General features: G+C 38.0%; 1 protein-coding gene across 8 annotated transcripts in view; it reads right to left on the minus strand.

The window, feature by feature from the left end:
• SNRK (SNF related kinase) overlaps nucleotides 1–19,214 on the minus strand; it is a 71,106-nt gene that overhangs the window by 44,640 nt on the left and 7,252 nt on the right. For 3 of the 8 annotated variants that reach the window (XM_055414502.2, XM_055414497.2, XM_055414503.2), the window contains 3 exons: nucleotides 13,041–13,102; nucleotides 9,239–9,358; nucleotides 8,670–9,143 (listed from right to left, as the gene is read on the minus strand). In XM_055414502.2, the coding sequence (XP_055270477.1) occupies nucleotides 8,670–9,143; nucleotides 9,239–9,311 (547 nt within the window). In that variant the 5' untranslated portion in view covers nucleotides 9,312–9,358; nucleotides 13,041–13,102. Of the gene's footprint in view, nucleotides 1–8,669; nucleotides 9,359–13,040; nucleotides 13,103–15,911; nucleotides 18,088–19,214 lie in introns of those variants that run through there. The other 5 variants (XM_055414498.2, XM_055414500.2, XM_088831992.1 and 2 more) reach the window with 4 other exon arrangements.

A 19,214-nucleotide genomic window follows, 5' to 3' on the forward strand; every position in this document is an offset into this window, starting at 1 on the left:
AAAATACTGAAACATTACAAAGACATCTGTCTCTAATAAGTGACAACTGAGAAAAATGAAACTGTACACAAATTTGGTGCAGCCTGGCAAGGACGTTTAGCAAGTACATAAACAGCTTTTCCGTAACAAGTCTGAAATAAAAGCAAGGTGCCATCAATTCCCGGTATAAGCTGTGACGGCAGACTGATGTAAATCTATGAAAAAATTTCTCACCTGTTTACATATTTTTGGATTATTTCAAAGTTCTGTCACAAAGTTTAGGTTAGGTTGCACTATCTGTATAGGAAGGAGGAATCCTTTTAAAATGTCAGAGGGAATATTTAAATGTTTTGGAGAAGACTCTTGAGAGTCCCTTGTACTGCAAGGAGATCCAACCAGTCCATTCTAAGGGAGATCGATCCTGGGTGTTCATTGGAAGGACTGATGCTAAAGCTGAAACTCCAATACTTTGGCCACCTCATGCAACGAGTTGACTCACTGGAAAAGACTCTGATGCTGGGAAGGGTTGGGGGCCGGAGGAGAAGGGGACGACCGAGAATGAGATGGCTGGATGGCATCACCGACTCTGTGGACATGAGTTTGGGTGAACTCCGGGAGTTGGTGATGGACAGGGAGGCCTGGCGTGCTGTGATTCATGGGGTCGCAGAGAGTCGGACACGACTGAGCGACTGAAATGAACTGAACTGATACATATAATGCTAGAATCACAGGTCTTTTGGTGGCTCCCATTTCCTAAGCCCTCTGACAGACTCTTTCATGGTTAAGAGCATGCAGAGATATTTTATCACAGGACTAGAACAGGCTGAGGAATGACTGCTGTAAGCACATTATACGTGGCCTCCAGCTTAACTATAGCTCTGGGCTTAAATACACCAAGATTTCCCAAATATTATACAAGATATAACCAGTATATAAATTAACAGTCAAGAATGTCTGAATTTATGGTTTACTGATCTACTTTTTGACAATACAAAGTAATTCTTTTCAGGGAGAACAGATTCACACTGGATTTTGAGATGTTCTTCACATGCACTAAGTCAGGACAAAGAAAAGAATAATTAAAAAGAACACAATTCTAAGATGTGTGCATAGACTTCATCGGATGTTAAGGCATTACGGAGTCAGAAAAGCCTAAGAACCACTTCTCCAAAATAAATGCAAATACCTATTTTCAACATGGTGAAGGTTAAATGCTCTGGTCTCAATAGATACAGGATAATTTTTGGCTGACTATCTGGTTTTACAATTGGTTTTATTTTAAAAAATACAATATAAAAATAATTTGTTAGCAATGAAAAGATGTATTGTGTTTCTGCCATGGCAACCTTCACTCTCAGACCATAATCAGGCATTATTGTTAAAAATAATGTAAAAACAACCCCTACACAACAGCTCGGGAACATCTACACTGAAATACTTGCCTTCCCTGATGGTTCAGGTGGTAAAGCGTCTGCCTGCAATGCAGGAGACCTGGGTTCGATCCCTGGGTTGGAAAGATCCCCTGGAGAAGGAAATGGCAACCCACTCCAGTACTCTTGCCTGGAAAATCCCATGGACGGAGGAGCCTGGCAGGCTACAGTCCATGGGGTTGCAAAGAGTTGGACACAAATGAACGACTTCACTTTCACTTTAGGCAAAGAATAGGAAGTATTTTTTAACTTTTTATTTTGAAATAATTATAGATTCACAAGAGTTGCTCCCCCCGCACACACACAAAAAAAAGCACAGAGAGGTCCCATGTACTCTTCACCCAATTTTCCCCATGGCAACAGCTTACTTAACTATAGCACAACACAACTAGGAAACTGACTGGTTTACTCAATGGAGCTTATTTGCATTTCCCTGTTTCACATGCACTCATGTGTGTGTAGCGTCCATGCAATTTCATCCCAGGCATAGATTAATTTAGTGACACCAGACACAGAAGTGCTCCATCACCACAAGGCTCCTTCATGCTATCCCTGTACAACTACATCACTAGCTATCATCTCCAGCCTGTGGCAACTGCCGGTCTGTTCTCCATCTCGATAATTTCAGTTCAAGAGTTCTATAAATGGGAATTATGCGGTATGTTAAGTTTTTGAGATTGGAATTTTTCACTCAGCATAATTTTCTTAAGATCCATTCAGGCTGTTAAATGAATTGTTTGTTCCTTTTTATTGCTGCAAAGCATTTTAGGGCAAGGATGCACCACAGTTTCACCCACAGAAGGACATGTGGCCTGTTTCCAGTTTGGGGTTATGACAAATAAAGTTCCTATGAACAACCACAAACAGATCTTCACGTGAAAATAAAGTCCCAGGAGTGCAACTGCAAAGTTGTATGGGAAGAATATATTTAGTAAACTATTATCCAGAGTGGTGTAACAGCGACTCCTGTCTAGCTCTTCTTTCTCATAACTGTTTTAGCTATTTCCTTTCCACACACGTTTTAGAATAATGTTGTCTATGTCCTCAAATACTCTGCAGGGCTTTTGGCAGGAGTTGGATTAAACCTATGGATCAACTGGGAAGAGACATCTGTACTACCTGGTTTTCCAATTCATGAATATGATTCTCTCTCTCCATTGATTTAAGTCTTTTTAAATTTCCTTCATTAGCATTTTGCATTTTTCAGCATAAATTATTTTGTTATATGTGTTTTCTTAGATACATACATTTTCTTTCATAGGATTGTAAATATATTGTTTTTAATTTCAGGCTCCAAATGTTTGTTAATATATAGAAATGCAATTGGTTTTTGTGTGTTGATCTTGTATCCTGTGATCCTGCTGAATTCACTTATCGTTCCTAGGAATTTTTCTGTAAATACATATCTCGAGATTTTCAATGCAAACAATCATGTCATCTGCAGACTGACGTGGTTGTGTCTTCCTTTCCATTCTGTATGCCTTTTAGCACTACGCCCAGTAAGTGTGGTGAGTGAACATCCTTGTCTTGTTTCCAGACGTGGAAAGCATGAAGATGAAAGCATTCAGTCATTCATCATCAAGGATGTTAGCTGTAGATTTCTGAAGATGTTCTTTATGAAGTTGAGAATGTTCCCCTCTATTCCTAGTTTACTGAGAGTAATATTTTAATGTGGGACAAAACAAAGATTTATAGAAAGAACTCTAGTTTTCTGCATATTCATATGCATGAGGACACTTCCTGTAACTCCATAATAAATGAATAATCTCTATTAAATACTGAACTGCAAATTTTGGACAGTGTATACAGATTTTCTGTTTACATCCCCAGAAGCTTATACACTGACTTCTAAGTCCAAACCTCTGCACTGTGTTAACACGGTACCACATTTTACATAATTTAGCTTTCAATGATTTCTCCTGCATGTTAATTTAACAAATAATAAACTAATGAAGAGACCTAATATTTCATCCTTGAAACTGTTTGTCTATAAACTAGGAAGCATCTAATATAGGGGTTTTCAGTTCCAAAACTGTAACTTCCCTGGAAGCCTCTGAATCTCAAGTGAGATGATCAAGTTTCCGATACCAAATCTAATTCATTTTAACTTGAAACTAAACTTAAAAAAAATTTAGTGAAGTAGAAAGATACAAACAATGTCAGGGTTTTACAACTGAAAAGTTCTGTGCATGACCTGAGAAACAGTTTTTTTCATTTTAGATTTTCTATATTTGAAGAAACCTATAAAGTATAGTTTTGCTTTTTAAAGCAGAGGCAAGTCTTCTCCTGGTGGCTCAGTGGTAAAGAATCCCCCTGCCAATGCAGGAGAAGCAGATTCGATCCCTGGGTCGGGAAGATCCCCTGGAGGAGGAAATGTCAACCCACTCCAGTACTCTTGCCTGAATAATCCCATTTTTTTTCCTTTTTGCTTCTAACTCGGTGAAGTCAACTTAGTACACATTCTTGAAAGCCAAGAGAGGCAACTGGAATCAACAGCTCACTGAGTATGATCCAGCTCTCTTTCTCCCCACAAATCTCTAGATATGACAGCAAAGGTAGATGGCACACAGGATCATACTAAAAGAGGAACCAGCTGATAGAAGCATCTGTGTTGGTCCTTTCCAGAAGACAGTCTGGAAATAGAAAGAGTTGCACTTAAGACAATCACCGCAAGAATGAATCCACAAAAAACATTTTAAAAAGAATGAATCCAGTCCTCTCTCTAACCCTGACGCTGTCACTCACTGAGCATGAACTAGCAGGCATTGTTCCAGGGGCAGCGACTGTGGGCACAGGGGCAGGGTGTCCGTCAAATACTGAGACCAGACACCTGGCCAACCTCTGCTCCTCCCCCACATCACCGGGAGGCTACTCAGACAGTGTATTTGCAGACTATTAGAGAATCTCCAAAAAAAATAAAAGAGTTAGGCACACAACTAACAATCCCCAAGCACCAAGCAAACATGAGCAGCATGAGACATGAACCAAGTGCATCAAACAGAACTAACACCCAAGAAAAACCACTTAATACAGTATTTCTGGAAGTGAAACTGTGCACCACAGATTAAATGAAAACTATAGCCCAACAATGAAAATAAAATTAATCTCACATGAGACTTTGCCCCCGCAGCATCTGAAGCAAAAGATGACTGGAAAGTACCTTTAAAGTTGGAAAGAAAACGATTCTTAATACGTACTTCTATACTCAGCCAAAATACCATTCAAATGTGATGATACTTTCAGACAAAGACTTGGAAGACTTTTCACAAATCTTCTCTAAAGAATTAAAAACAAAACAAAAATAATCTAAGAGAGAAAGGTGACAAATCAGTGGCAAACCAAAAAATTAGTAAAATTAAATTCAAAATTAAAAATCTTTTTACAAAATAAAAGCAAATAAAAATATCTTTTACTCAAAGCAAAGTGAAAGCAAACTATAGCTTTTTGCATGGTAGAGGGAATGCTACAAATATTAACTCCAGCCATTAAGAATAGACAGTAATACACAGAAACAGATTGCACATCCTGCAAACCACTAAAGGAGGAGCAAACAAAACCTGACTACTCCAACAAAATACGACAAAAGGTAATAATGAAATAATAAGGCAAATGAAAAACACAAAATAGCACAAATAAGTCCAAATATTCCAGTAAAAAACAAATGTGAATGGACTAAAATCACCTATTAAGTCTTATGGATTATGGACACCTAATAAAGCTATATATTGTTTAAGATAAACCTGAAACAAAATGCTATCTAGGTTGGTCATAACTTTCCTTCCAAGGAGTAAGCGTCTTTTAATTTCCTTGCTGCAATCAGCATCTGCAGTGGTATCACTGACTCGATAGACATGAGTTTGAGTGAATTCCGGGAGTTGGTGATGGACAGGAAGGCCTGGCGTGCTGTGATTCATGGGGTCGCAAAGAGTCGGACATGACTGAGCGACTGAACTGAACTGAACTGAAACAAAATGACAAATGGGATTTAAAGCAATAAGTAAATAAGTACAGTTTCATATTGCTAAAAGTGATAGCCCATCATGTAAAATAAATTATATAGACTTTTATATAACTAACACAGCATGAAAACAACATGTATAAGCAAAACCTGATTAAAACACAAAATTGACAGATTTGAGTAGGGGATTAGCATAATTCTCTCAAAAAATAACAGATAAGAATAAAAACATGACACAAAGGAACAAAATACATAATTAATAATCTTAATTATGTATAAAAACTCTATATGTACCAAAAATACAAATATTTTTATCACACAGGGAAGCATAACCAAAAATTACTATGTACTAAACCACACAGAAAATCTAAAAATATTCCCCAAAGCAGAAACCAATCAGGCATATTTGACTGTAATATACTAAAATTAGAAGTTAAAATCAAATAGCTAAAAGGAAAAATAAATGTATCCATTTTGAATTTTTAAAAGACAAAAAGTCTCAACAAGAAACAAAGCAGTAAAGTTTAGCTATCAACAACAACGACTGCAGAGCGAAATTCCTGAGACTGCGGGAGAAGACAACACACAGTCTTAGATGTACTCATTAGAAATCAGGACAATAAAGGAAAAAAGCTTTCAATTCAAGACACTAAAAAAGAAATCAGAAGGGAAACTCAAGGGTGCTAGAAAGAATAAAAAGTGAAAGAAAAAGTAATGATACAGAAAAAAAAGTACAGTCAAATAAAATCAAATTTGAATCTGAATATAATAAAATACAATTTCTGAACTAATTTTTCCATTTGGAGGACCTGTGTACTCTTAAAAAACTTACTTACAAAATTGAACCAAAGTTATTTTACTTAACACTATGATAATTAAGTGACAGATTCTAATCTTTATCCCCAACTAATTTTGCTAAATATCTGTGAAAAATCAGTGATTGATTTTGGCATAATAAACTAATACTACATTAACGGAAATGTAACTTTCCATTTGTTTTTTAAAGCAATTCTATAGTAATTTCAATCACACAATTACACAAAATGTATGGAAATAAATACAAATAATGAAAATGAACTCTACCCAATTCCACTTTACCAACCAACATAAGTTAACCATTTATCATACTGGTGATTATCCTTTCAGACAATTTTCTTTTTGCTTTTCAAAACTTATTTAAAGTTCTATGATGCAATATTTAAAAGGACGGAAAAAAGAACATTACAATGAACACCTGTGCATTCACTGCCCAACTTAAGAAATAAGTATCACCAATACAATTGAAACCCTGTAGATAAGCCTGCACCTCAGAAATTACCTACCTTAATCTGCATGTACTGCAGCCCTAAACAATGTATCATACTGCTTTGTATGTTTTAAACTTTCCTATAAATGTTCTAATATTGTATACACTCTTTACTCATTTTCTCACTTAAACAAGTTTGTGAAACTCCAGCCATACTGACATAATTAATTTTCACTAAGCTATAGTTTCACCATATGAATAATGAACAATTTATTCTCCTGCTGATGAACAGTCGATACTGCTAAAAACATTCTTTGAAAATCTCCAGCATATGAGAGCTTCTCTACGGTGCATACACGGGAAGCAGAACCACTGGGTCTCAGGATGTCTACTTAACTTTACTAGATATTGACAAACTGTCATCTACAAAGTACAAGAGTTCTTCGTATTCTATAGTCTTATTCACACTTGGTTTTGTCTGCCTTTAGCTTTGCTCAATCAGAGAAAGCAATGGCAACCCACTCCAGTACTCTGCCTGGAAAATCCCATGGATGGAGGAGGCTGGTAGGTTGCAGTCCATGGGGTCGCTAGGAGTCAGACACAACTGAGCGACTTCACTTTCACCTTTCACTTTCATGCATTGGAGAAGGCAATGGCAATCCACTCCAGTGGTCTTGACTGGAGAATCCCAGGGACAGGGGAGCCTGGTGGGCTGCTGTCTATGGTGTCACACAGAGTCAGACACGACTGTAGCGACTTAGCAGCAGCAGCAGCTTTGCTCAGTATGAAAAGTAAGAAACAATGTCTTACTGTGGTTTTAATTTGCCTTTCCCTGATTATTAGTGAGGCTGAATATCCTTTTCACATTGACACGGTGATGTTTCCTCATCTGCATATTTGTGCCTCCATTTTCAGATTAGAGTCTCCACTAATCAAAAACTGTCTGCCTCAAGTATTCTAATGAAAGACTTCAGTGAAGCCTGGTTATCTGTAGTGGGTAGAAACTATTTATTAACCCTTTTTTTCCCCAGAACACATAGTCTAACATGAAAAACAGTGCTTTGGTGTACAGAGTATTCAGCCTAAGATCAGCATGCTTCAATGTGTATCTTTAATCTTCTATAACCTGCATTTTAAATGATCAGAATGCAAAGGAAAGGCTCATTATCTATGAAGTTTGATATCATAGGCATGTAATATTAGGATTATTTTTCTAAGATTAAACCTAAAATTTTAAAAGCTGACCACACCTTCAGATTTGTTTTTAACAAATCCTTAAAAACTGAAAATAAATTCCTAAATGACCTTCACAACAAATATGATTCCAACGGGACAAAGCTGAAAAGCAGTAAACACTTCTGTCACAACTAAGTAACTCATGACGAGTGAAGAGCGTGAAAAAGAGCTGGCGTGAGGGGAGCAGGCCAGTGGAATGCCAAGAGCTACAGCTATTTTGGAATTCACCACACAGGAGGCACTCTGTTATCAACCTTCTATCCCATACAGGCAGACAGACAGGGGTCGCTGTGAAAAGTAAACAAGATAACATTCAATACCTGTATCTAACCTAATTCTATTCTTTGGATGATGAATGAAGTGGAGAGGTCAAGTACACTGTTCAAGGTCACAGTAAATGATCCCAATGCCAGAATTCTTCATGCTACACACTGTACTATTCACAGTACCTTTCTAATATGGGTCTCATGACTGTTTAAATGTATTCACAGAAAGGAAATAACTAGAAGTATCTAAAAAGATAGGAAAAGCACTCAGACCCTAAAAAAAAAAAAAACAGGCTGATGGGAGGTTATCTTAAAAGGTAACTTACTCTTTTTCTTTTGTGTTAACAAATATACTTTAGACATTAGCTATCTATAAGGTAAGATAAACTCAGACAGCTTTAGGGAAACATGGCAGTCATGAAACCCAATCTGTTTACTAAGATCCATTTAACAGAAATTCTCTTAGAAATTATTTTCACATAAACAACAACTGATTTGACCAACTACACTTCAGCCAGTAGAATTCAAGACAGCAAATACTGAAAGGTACCTACCTACTGCAGGGGCATCATACTCGTCACCAAGCAGAATTTCTGGGGCAGAATATGCAAGAGATCCACAGCTTGTAGTGAGTTTCTTCCCTGGTTGAAATTTGTTGCTGAAACCAAAGTCTGTCAACTTTACAAGACCTTGTTTTTCAAAGAAGACCACATTCTCGGGTTTTAAGTCTCTGTGAACCACATGGAGTTTATGGCAATAAGATATCGCGTGAACTATCTGGGCAAAGTACTTCTTGGCCAAGTCTTCACTGAGTCCCTCCTCATGCTTCATTATGTAATCGAACATGTCTCCTCCATCCCCAAGTTCTAGGATAAGATAAAGTTTGGTCTGGGTGTCAATCACTTCATAAAGGCGCACGATGTTGGGATGCTGCACTAGTTTCATGCATCTCACTTCTTGGAAAAGATGACCAGTGGCTAGTGTGTCCAATTTTGTCTTGTCAATAACTTTTACTGCCACTTTCTCACCTGTAAAGACATGCCTGGCAAGTTTAACCACTGCAAAATGACCTCGACCCAAGGTTTTATCCAGATCATATAATCCAGCAATCTTCCCATCATACCCTCGCTTGAATCCTGCCATGCTGGTCCAACGTAAGAAAAAATATTTAGACTGTTTAAAATGGGTCTTCTCATATATCTGGTGAAAATAAGGAATTCATTTTCAATATCGTCACGGACATCTACAAAATAAGAGAAATAAAATTAAGTTTTCTGTGACTTATCCTTTTATAGCTTCATTTTTTGAAAATTTTGTTTTATAAGAAGCTTGAAATAAATATATTGAGACATAAAATCAGTCAGGGGCATTTATAATTACCTATTTACAGATTTAGGGTTTATATTATAAAGCTTGATCATTTAAATGCCATCTTATTTTGCAAACTGATACAAAGTTAAACTGCTGAAACAACTTTTGGGTGATGTCACAAGAAAACTGGCAAGTTTGATATGCTTTAAAAAAGCGTTTAAAGAAGAATATTTTCCAAAAGTAATTTCAATTAGCATCTTAAAAAAGAAGTCTGGGACTGACTAGAAAGGGAAAACACAACAAATATACACTTGGACAGAAACCAACAACTTCTTCCTGCTATTCCAAAATTAGCACTATTTAATATAAAATCCCTTCAGTAAAGACTTCTGACTCTCCCAGAGGAGTATAATTTAGTTTTCTGGGGTATTTTCATCTACCTCCCTCTCCTGTATCTCCAAAGCACCTGAGACACCTCCATCCCAGGTGGTCTTAATCTTATAGGCTTCAGTACACACCATCTTTATCCTGAGACCTCAAGGTTCGTGAGGACTCTATGGTTCCATGTTTTATTTCTACCCTCTGCTAATGCCAAGAACAGTGTTTTATATAGAACAAGTAATCAAAATTTTTTTCCAATTTTGAAATGCAACTTTTTTCAAAATATTTACAAGTAAATTGTTTGCTCTTGCATCACTGGTACCACAGTATCTGGTAGACATTAGGTGTTTTAATATTTGCTGACTGACGGGTACTTATTCTTTGGGCTTATCTGTATGCTTGTTTCTATTATGGTTTTCCAACTCTCAAACAAAACCTACCACAATGTGCATACATTTCAAGAACACACAACATGCATTTAAACTATTTACATGTTAAAGATTATTTGGCTTTAAAAACCTCATTTTATATGTTAGTTTAAAATTCTTAACCTATATAGTATAAACCTTAAAATACAGAAGTAGGTTTTTATAAATGACCCTGACTCAGAAAAAATTTTTAAATGCTTATTATACAAATTAAGACATCATTTTAAATCTCACAGACTAAACTCCTACTATTTTTTTTTATCAAAATTAAACAGAATAACAAAATCCCATGAAAAATACAGCCATCTCCTAAGACTAGATCTTTCCTATTAGTGCACATTAATCCGAGCAGTGAAGCCTTTTCTAATGCTCCCATACGCAGTTTCACATTTTCAGTAACTTTTTATTAACAGTACTTAGAGCAGTTACCCTACTTAGGTGAAAATATCCCCAAAACCTAAACTGTATGTACATAAAAGTTTTTTTTTTAAGCACTAGCATTAAATACCTTTAAATCTCATTTTTGCTTAAAAGAACAGAAGAAAAGCTAACAGTTAACATTTACTGAAAACCCACCATATATATTTGCAAACACTGAATCAGATTAGATTGTGTCACTGTATCTTAACAACCCTAAGAGGTCAGTATTATCCTCATTTTATAGCCAAGAAGGCACTGTGTTTCAGGTAAGTGCAGAAGGTTCAAACCGAATTCTTATTTCAAAGCGCAGACCTCTTTTAAACATATGACCATTCTAAACAATGTATTTAGGGTAATAATATTGTGAAAGTTAAAAAAAAAATCCTCACAGTCATTCTCCCATGCAGGCTAAAATGATCTGAATCACATATCTGGGGCCACCTCAAACTTCTCTGTAATTGTAAATTACCCTCAGAGTAATTCTGAGTGCTTTGTTTAACTGAAAATTGCCCCCAGAGACAGGATTATTAGTCTCATTTTGAGGCACAAAAACAGTGAGTAACCTGGCCTCAGCTATAAGGCCCGTGTGTTAAAGAGCTGAGATTCACCAAAATCTGTGCTTTTAATCCCTGTTCTACACTGTTTCTGCAAATTAATTTCAGAAACAAAATCCTATTTCTACTGAGACTTTTAAAAATGAGAAACCTGCACTGTTAAGATATGGCTTATGTAGCTTTCTCTTTGGAGAAAAAGCAAGTTTCTATATTGTGTATTACCCTTGTCATCTGAGCTGCTCATTTTATTGATAACAAGAAAATCCAAGAGGAAAGATGTTGCTTTATTTGGACAGTAGTTCCCCAAAAGAAAGTTAATTTAAGCACATTTAATTTTCAAAAACAAAAACTCTAAGCTAACTCCAGGGGGCAGAAAACTATCTTTAAATCTTTAACTTTGATTAATTATAAGGGCAGTAATGACTCTTAAAATTCTACCTGAGTTTATGTTTCTATTGCACAAGCTTACAAATGCAACTTAAGCTTTAAAAAAAAAAAAAACTTCTTCAGGCTGCCCCAACTTATATAATATTTACTTTTTCATCTATCACTTTAGATGTATTCCTGGAAAGTGGCACAGAAATCAAGGCTTTATAAACAAATTTCAGTTGGTTTACATTTTAATTATTTTTTAAAGATTTATGTATTACAAAGGAATATACAGATATGGGGGAGGTCTTTTTTTAGGTTCTCAGACACCCACAGATAATCACTATTCACATTGTCATTTCTCTTTCCAAAACTGGGTTAGCAAAAGGGCACAATGAAATAATTTTTAATCTACTAGTAAGTTCATGGGGGAAAATCTCATAGGGTATCTTCTTAACAACAAGCTGCTGCTGCTGCTGCTGCTAAGTCGCTTCAGTCGTGTCCGACTCTGTGCGACTCCATAGACGGCAGCCCACCAGGCTCCGCTGTCCCTGGGATTCTCCAGGCAAGAACAATGGAGTGGGTTGCCATTTCCTTCTCCAATGCATGAAAGCTACCCTGTAGTAAAATGACTAATTGCTTTCACTATCAAAGAATTCACTTTTGGGGTACTTTTCTGGATATCGCTTTTTCACTTTCTCTGAAAGTGAAGTGAAATTAAAGTGGCTCAGTCATGTCTGACTCTGCGACCCCAGGAACTATACAGTCCGTGGAATTCTCCAGGCCAGAATACTGGCGTGGGTAGCCTATCCCTTCTCCAAAGGATCTTCCCAACCCAGGGATCGAACCCAGGTCTCCTGCAGGGTTAGGAAGATCCCTTAGAGAAGGGAAAGGCTTACCCACTCTAGTATTCTGGCCTGGAGAAGTCCATGGACTATCCATGGGGTTGCAAAGAGTCAGACACGACTGAGTGACTTTCAGTGTCTATCAAACTACAATTATAAACCTAAAAAACAGGAAGTTACAAATCACTGAAAGTTGAGAGGAAAAAATCCTTATTAAACTTTACCTTTTAAAATACTGTTTAATCAAGTGTATTCTGAGTTAGTATAGGAAATAATTAGGCTTCCCTGGTGGCTCAGATGGTAGAGAAACTACCTGCAACACAGGAGACCCAGATTCGATCCCTGGGTGGGGAAGATCCCCTGGAGGAGAGCATGGCAGCCCACTCCAGTATTCTTGCCTAGAGAATCCCCAAGGACAGTGGAGCCTGGCGGGCTACAGTCCATGTGGTCCCAAAGAGTCAGACACAACTGAGCAACTTAACACAGGAAATAATTAAATCATTTTTTGCTATCTGAGGATCTTACAATGCCTGAAAACCATTCTGAACACCTAGGTAGAATGTTAAGATGTGGCTTATGTAAAGTAAAGGCGACTGTGTACCAACTCCAAGACATACCCTGCAAACTGCATGTGGAGTAATCCTTGTTATTACTGTGTTTTGTTAGTCGTTTCTTTTTCCTAAAAGAAAATACAAAGATATTAGTTTAGTTCTATTTGCTTTAACTTTTGCTGAAAGTTAAAATATAAACCCTCAGGGTGGACCCAGACAGACAAATAAAAATGGAGAATTTGTTTTCAGTGACCCAGTCTTCCACTTTTCTCCCCTCTGTCAACTACAGCCTGTTCAAGGAATCTTCAGGCATCAGGTATTTCACAGTGAAAAGACCCTGATGCTGGGAAAGACTGAAGGCGGGAGGAGAGAGGACAACAGAGGACGGGGTGGTTGGATGGCATCTCTGACTCAATGGACATGAGTCTGAGTAAACTCTGACAGTTGGTGATGGACAGGGAGGCCTGGCGTGCTGCAGTCCACGGAACTGCAAAGGATCAGACACAACTGAGTGACTGAACTGGACTGATTTCACAGTGAACAGATACATGGAGATTGGCCCAGGTAGACAGAGTAAAAGGATTATTCCACTTGAAGGAGGAGGGAATTATAATAATGAAAAGTCACTGTTTTTGAAATGCCTCCTGGGAAATGAGCACGAATCCACAACGCAATGAATCCTCACCAGGAGCCTGCAAGGTAGGCACCAGGAGGCTCCACCTGCCCCACAAGCAGCAGACTACAGCTCCAAGCTGCTCAGCCAGGTTTCAAAGCCCAACATGCCTACAGGAGCCTCTCTGGCTCATGAAATACCCACTCCAGTAGCCGAGGAGGGCAACCTCTCCAACACTCCGTCCTCTAGAAGGCCAGCAAAAATCAACACTAGCACCTGGGGACACGCACAACAGCTCTGCACTAGAGGCTTTCCATCTGATAGTAAAAAAGAAACTTCATGAACAAAGAGAGTGTGAGAGGCTCACTGAGACCTAAGTTTGTGGCACAGGGAGGGAACACTAAGGCAGCCTTGCAGGCCTCTCCTCAACACTGGAACGTCGTATGAATAATTACAAGTTCTAAACATTCAAACTAGGCCAAGGCACTTCACACAACATACTACAGGCGAGTCCAGGTAATCATTAAGCTCAACTCATATGAGCTTGGGGAAAAGAGCACGTGAAGAGGTTGGGGGAAGTAGGAAAGATCAAAGGAGGAAGAAGGAAAGATGGCTGTGAAAACAAGTTTACGGCTGGGAATGAGGGGATGAGGAGCAATGGAGACAGTTGCTCACACAGACGGGGCCAAGCAAAGCCAGGGGCACAGGCCCACGTCTAGAGAAAGGCGAGCTCTGGGATGCCGACCTGCTCCTTCAGCTCCAAGTGAGATATAACAGTTCCTCCCATTACCCACGCCTGCTTCTCTCCAACAGACAGTTTCATCCACACCCTGGCAAGGCAGTGTGATGGTCCAGCTTGGCTGAGGACTGGTTCTGTTAAGGCTAATGAATGGATCTGAATGCCAGCTTACCAGCCACTAGCCACTGGATCTGAGAAAAACCTGACCTCTATGGTCAGTCTCCTCATTAGAAAACATCAGTAGCAAGAGCATGGCATAGATCGCGGTGAATTAAGTCAGTTAATAAAGGTAGTGTTTAAAATAAAGCCTGGCACAGAGGAAGCAGTCAGTAAATACTAGCTACCACCACCACTACCACGGTCATGATGATAGTAATCTCCACCCAGGTAGAAATTCAGTCTTCCACTCTACTTCAAGAGACTGAATTTACTGAGCTATCATCTCTCTTCTGTTTTCAGAAAATTCCCTAGTGACTCAGAAGGTAAACAATCTGCCTGCAGTGCAGGAGACTCAGGTTCCATCTCTGGGTCGGGAAGATTCCCTGGAGAAGCAAATGGTAACCCACTCCAGTATTCTTGCCTGGAGAATCCCATGGACAGGCTACAGTCAGGCCCCCATGGACTGGCGGGCTGCAGTCCATGGGGCTGCAAAGAGTGGTGAACTGCTTAGTTTCCTAAGATGTATTAAGCTGGAAATAGATACTGTAGATTGGTAAAGAAATTAATTTCTAGTTGACAATCAAAGTCTGATGATTTTTCAATAAAGCATCCCACAAAATCTAACTATTTGCTTTTTTCTTTAAACTCTTTATTCTGTATTGGGAATACAGACAATTAACAATATTGTGATAGTTCCAGGTGAACAGTGAAGGGACTCAGCCATACTCATGCATGTATCCATCCTCCCCCAAACCCTAGGTGTGATCATTCTATATGTAACTTTATATCTTGTACTCTGCTTGTTTCAACTGACCAATTACTTTCAGTATTTTTGTTTCAATTATGAAAGAAATATCTATGCAGTGTAAGAAAAAATACAATCAGAATACATATAATGGCCAAAAAAAAAGGGAAGTTAAAAAAAAAAATCATCCATTATTCTACCCTCTGTGATAATCTCTGTTAACATTTTGGACACAGCCTTCCAAATTATTTTCTATGTATAACACACACCAGACACAAAATGGGGTAACACACACACACACATATATATATACACACTGGGGATGGGGGAAGTTGCAACCATTTTCTAAGTATTTCCACAAAACAAGTTCACTTTAGAAAATCTGGAAAATACAGAAAAGTACCATAGATGAAAAAACAAACAAAAAACATCTATAATCTCATCAAGGATGGCCTCTCTTCAGGTTTAAATTTATATTCTTTACACCTGGGCTTCTGTACAAAGCTAAGATATTGTATATGAAGTCACAGGACTACTTTTTCCTCTACTACAGGATGAATATTTTCCACGCACTATGTTCTTCTAAATCACCATTTTTAATGACTACATTAACTATTATGACATCTTTCAAAACAGCAAAAGCACTAAATTGGGCCGTTCTAAAGCGGTCTTCTTACTTACGATAGCATATGCTGACATGGATATGACGCGACTGGTCCTAAATGAAACAGACCATCCAGTCGAGGGTGTTTATAATATGGAAATTCGTGTTTGAGAAACAAGTACTGGTATGTGTTGCAAGAATACACTGATGTTCTCCCAGTTTACTAAAGAGAGCAGAAGCAACTGAAGTGTGCGGGTGTGGCTGGAGAAGAGGAAGGAAGTGTGGGTGGCCCTACACACATTTTGCAAGCTGCTGAAAACAGTTGTAAAAGCAGCCTCTGTTAAACCTACTGTCAATTTGGAATGCACCCTGTTATTCTTGTCAAAACTCACTTCTAGCTTTTCACTGACATCTTTACCATTGGAGTGTGGTCTGTATACCAAACTAAGGTCTCCAACTCACACCTCTCCCCAGGAGAGGCAAGGAACAGCACGCTGAACAAAGGTGGCTCCGTGTGGGTAATCATCACCAAGCAAGCCATGGCATGAGAAAGCAGGTCACACAAAAAAAGTCCATATGCAAAAATTAGGCTACTCCATAGCCTCTCTACACTTTGGGATATTATAAATTTCCTGTTAAACCAGACCACTAGTATTCAAACACAGAAAAACCTTCCAAACAATACACATGCCTCAAAAAATGATCTGTGCCAGTGGTCTCCCTCCAATATAGACAGCTAAAAGATGAGTTTTTATACAACCATGCTAAAACTGCATTTAAGCTTCTTATACATGGAAATTATCTGATATCTTTCACGAAAAGCAAAAATATGAAAACTGTAACTCTTACTCATGGGAAATGTCAGACTAAACCTACGTTTAGAGAAAAGTCAACTCAAGGAGAGGAACTAATGCACATTTCACGAAAATTGCTGCCCTGCTCTCACTGCTAAAATTTCAAAGATACCTGTAACAAAAACAGTATCGGCTGAAAAGAAGGCAGTAGACTCAATCCTCCAGGAATATCAGTAACCTCCAAGTCAAACAAAAAAACAAATGCAATCCCAGTGGCAGTCACCACTACTGTTCTTTTCATCCAAGGTAAACAGTACTCCACGTTTTTGGACTGCTACTCCTCCTGGGCATTATTAACATAGGCTATAAGGCAAGGATGAAGCAACCAGGGTCATCCAGTGGTTAGGATCTGGCACTTCCGATGCAGGGGGCCTGGGTTCAAGAACCTACATGTCTCACAGCATGGCCAAAAAAAGAATAAAGAAGGAGCCATCACAAACAAGTCAACAGACCCAAGTTACGGAAGAATCTAGAGTTCTTCACTGGACTGGTTGAATAATACTATGTGGGTATCAGGATCAGCCTGCAGCCACCAGATGGAATCAAGACAGAAACTGCAAATTAGAAGGTTTCAGTCAATCATTTATTATGAGAAATGGCCCAATTGGCAAAAACGTACCTCCAAATGTCTAATAAAGCATTTGCCAAGGGAAGGTAAAGTAACTGTTTACTGAAGTATGTCCTCAAAGTTTTCTTCCAGGCAGTCAATTTCAACGGACTCAGGGCCACTTGAGGTAACCAGGAACGCCAGGCTGACAAGTCTGCTCTAGTCTCTCAAGGCAGCGACCGGGTTGCCAAAGCAGATCTATCCCTTAAAGTGCTGGTTTAAGAAATCTTTATTTTCCCTAAATATAACAAGCTATATCCCAGGGATCTGAATGAAAGGAGGAGTCAGACAATCTATTAACTGATGCAAAGTAGCACTTAGTGTTTGTAGAGAGAAAGGGGTTAACATCCAAGCCACAAAACATAAATCAGCAGCACAGGTAATAAGTTCAAATTCTTCAACAGAACTGCCTCTCATTAAAGTGATGAAAAATGCTAGGCATGTCACCATTTCTACCTGAGGGTAAATGAGTCTTTAAAAAGTAGTATGGTGACAGCTCTGGTATAAAGTGCCCACATAATAAATAATGATTTAAGCACAAGTTAGCATCCAGAAATTACTCCAAAATAAATAAAGCCAACCCACAATTGCCCCTTTGCCAGGAAAACAGAATGTAAGGTGGAATCTATGTAGCATTTAAAAATTTAATCTAAATCTCTCTTCCAGAGCTTTTATTAATACTGTCAAAATTCATTTTAACTCCATATCATCTTTTTTATACCCCATGCTGATGCTGTGACAAAGATGGTCATGAAAAAGTGCTCAAACAAGAATGTTGGAAAAGAAAAAAAAAAAAAAACTAATCCATGAACAAAAATATTGGCACTTAATGTTTCACTGATTTTGACTTAAAAGGCAGAAGCATTTGGGAATTTTCTCATACTGCTGGCACCACAGATTACTTTTCTGAAAAGCAATTCGGCAATACCTGTATTAAAAGCCTTAAAATAATTAATATCCTTCATTTAATAATCTTACTAATAGATTTATCTTAAAGAAATAGACAAATATTTAGTCACAATGTTCAGGGACATTTATATATGGGGGGGGAAAAAAAAAAAGATCAGAAATAACCAAAAGGACTACAATAAGAAAAGGGCACACCTAACACAATACTATGCTGCTATATTTTGAATCTATTCAATCTCATGGGAAACTGTCACAATAAAATATTAAGTAAAAACATTCACACACTAAATTTCATGGCACGGGATCCCAAATTTTTTTAAAATATAATCTGCCTGCATACATACTTAAAAAAAAAAAAGTTACAGATATTTTTTTCTCTTTATACTTTTCTATTCTTTTCAAATTTTTAGCAGTGAATATGTGCTGCCTTTATAATCGAGGAAAGGCAGAGGTTACTAAAATTTTGAATTTCTGTACATAATTATTCAATTTACACCAATGAAATAAATCAATTTCCCTGAAAAAAATATATATATATTTATATAATCTTAATAAACAGACATATTCAAGGAAATATTCTGCCTTCTTTGAGGGACAAAGTATGCAATTCCTTCAGGCTAAGGAAGGAACAGGAACACTGAGTCTAATTTTTTATTAGCAAATATTTCAACCCTAATTGTGGGGGATAAATTGTGGGGGACAATACAGTCCCCCAGTCCTTTAGAATCTTACAAATAAGTTATCTACATATAAAAAGATAATTATATGAGACGGTTGGATGGCATCACCATCTCAACAGACATGAGTCTGAGCAAACTGACGGAGGCAGTGATGGACATGACTTAGTGACTAAGAAAACCTGGGCAAGTTATGTTAAAGGAAGAGGAAAGGATACTAAAGGCAGGACCCCCAAGGATGGGGCAGCCCACAGATCAGGGCTTAGCCCTCACTAGGAGCAGTGGGACACCCTTTCTGGAAATAGGAGAAATGGACAGCAGAGTACACAAGGT

The sequence above is a fragment of the Moschus berezovskii genome, chromosome 24, assembly GCF_049115385.1.
Source record: "Moschus berezovskii isolate FMDL1 chromosome 24, NW_MosBer_1.0, whole genome shotgun sequence".
Taxonomy (NCBI): domain Eukaryota; kingdom Metazoa; phylum Chordata; class Mammalia; order Artiodactyla; family Moschidae; genus Moschus; species Moschus berezovskii.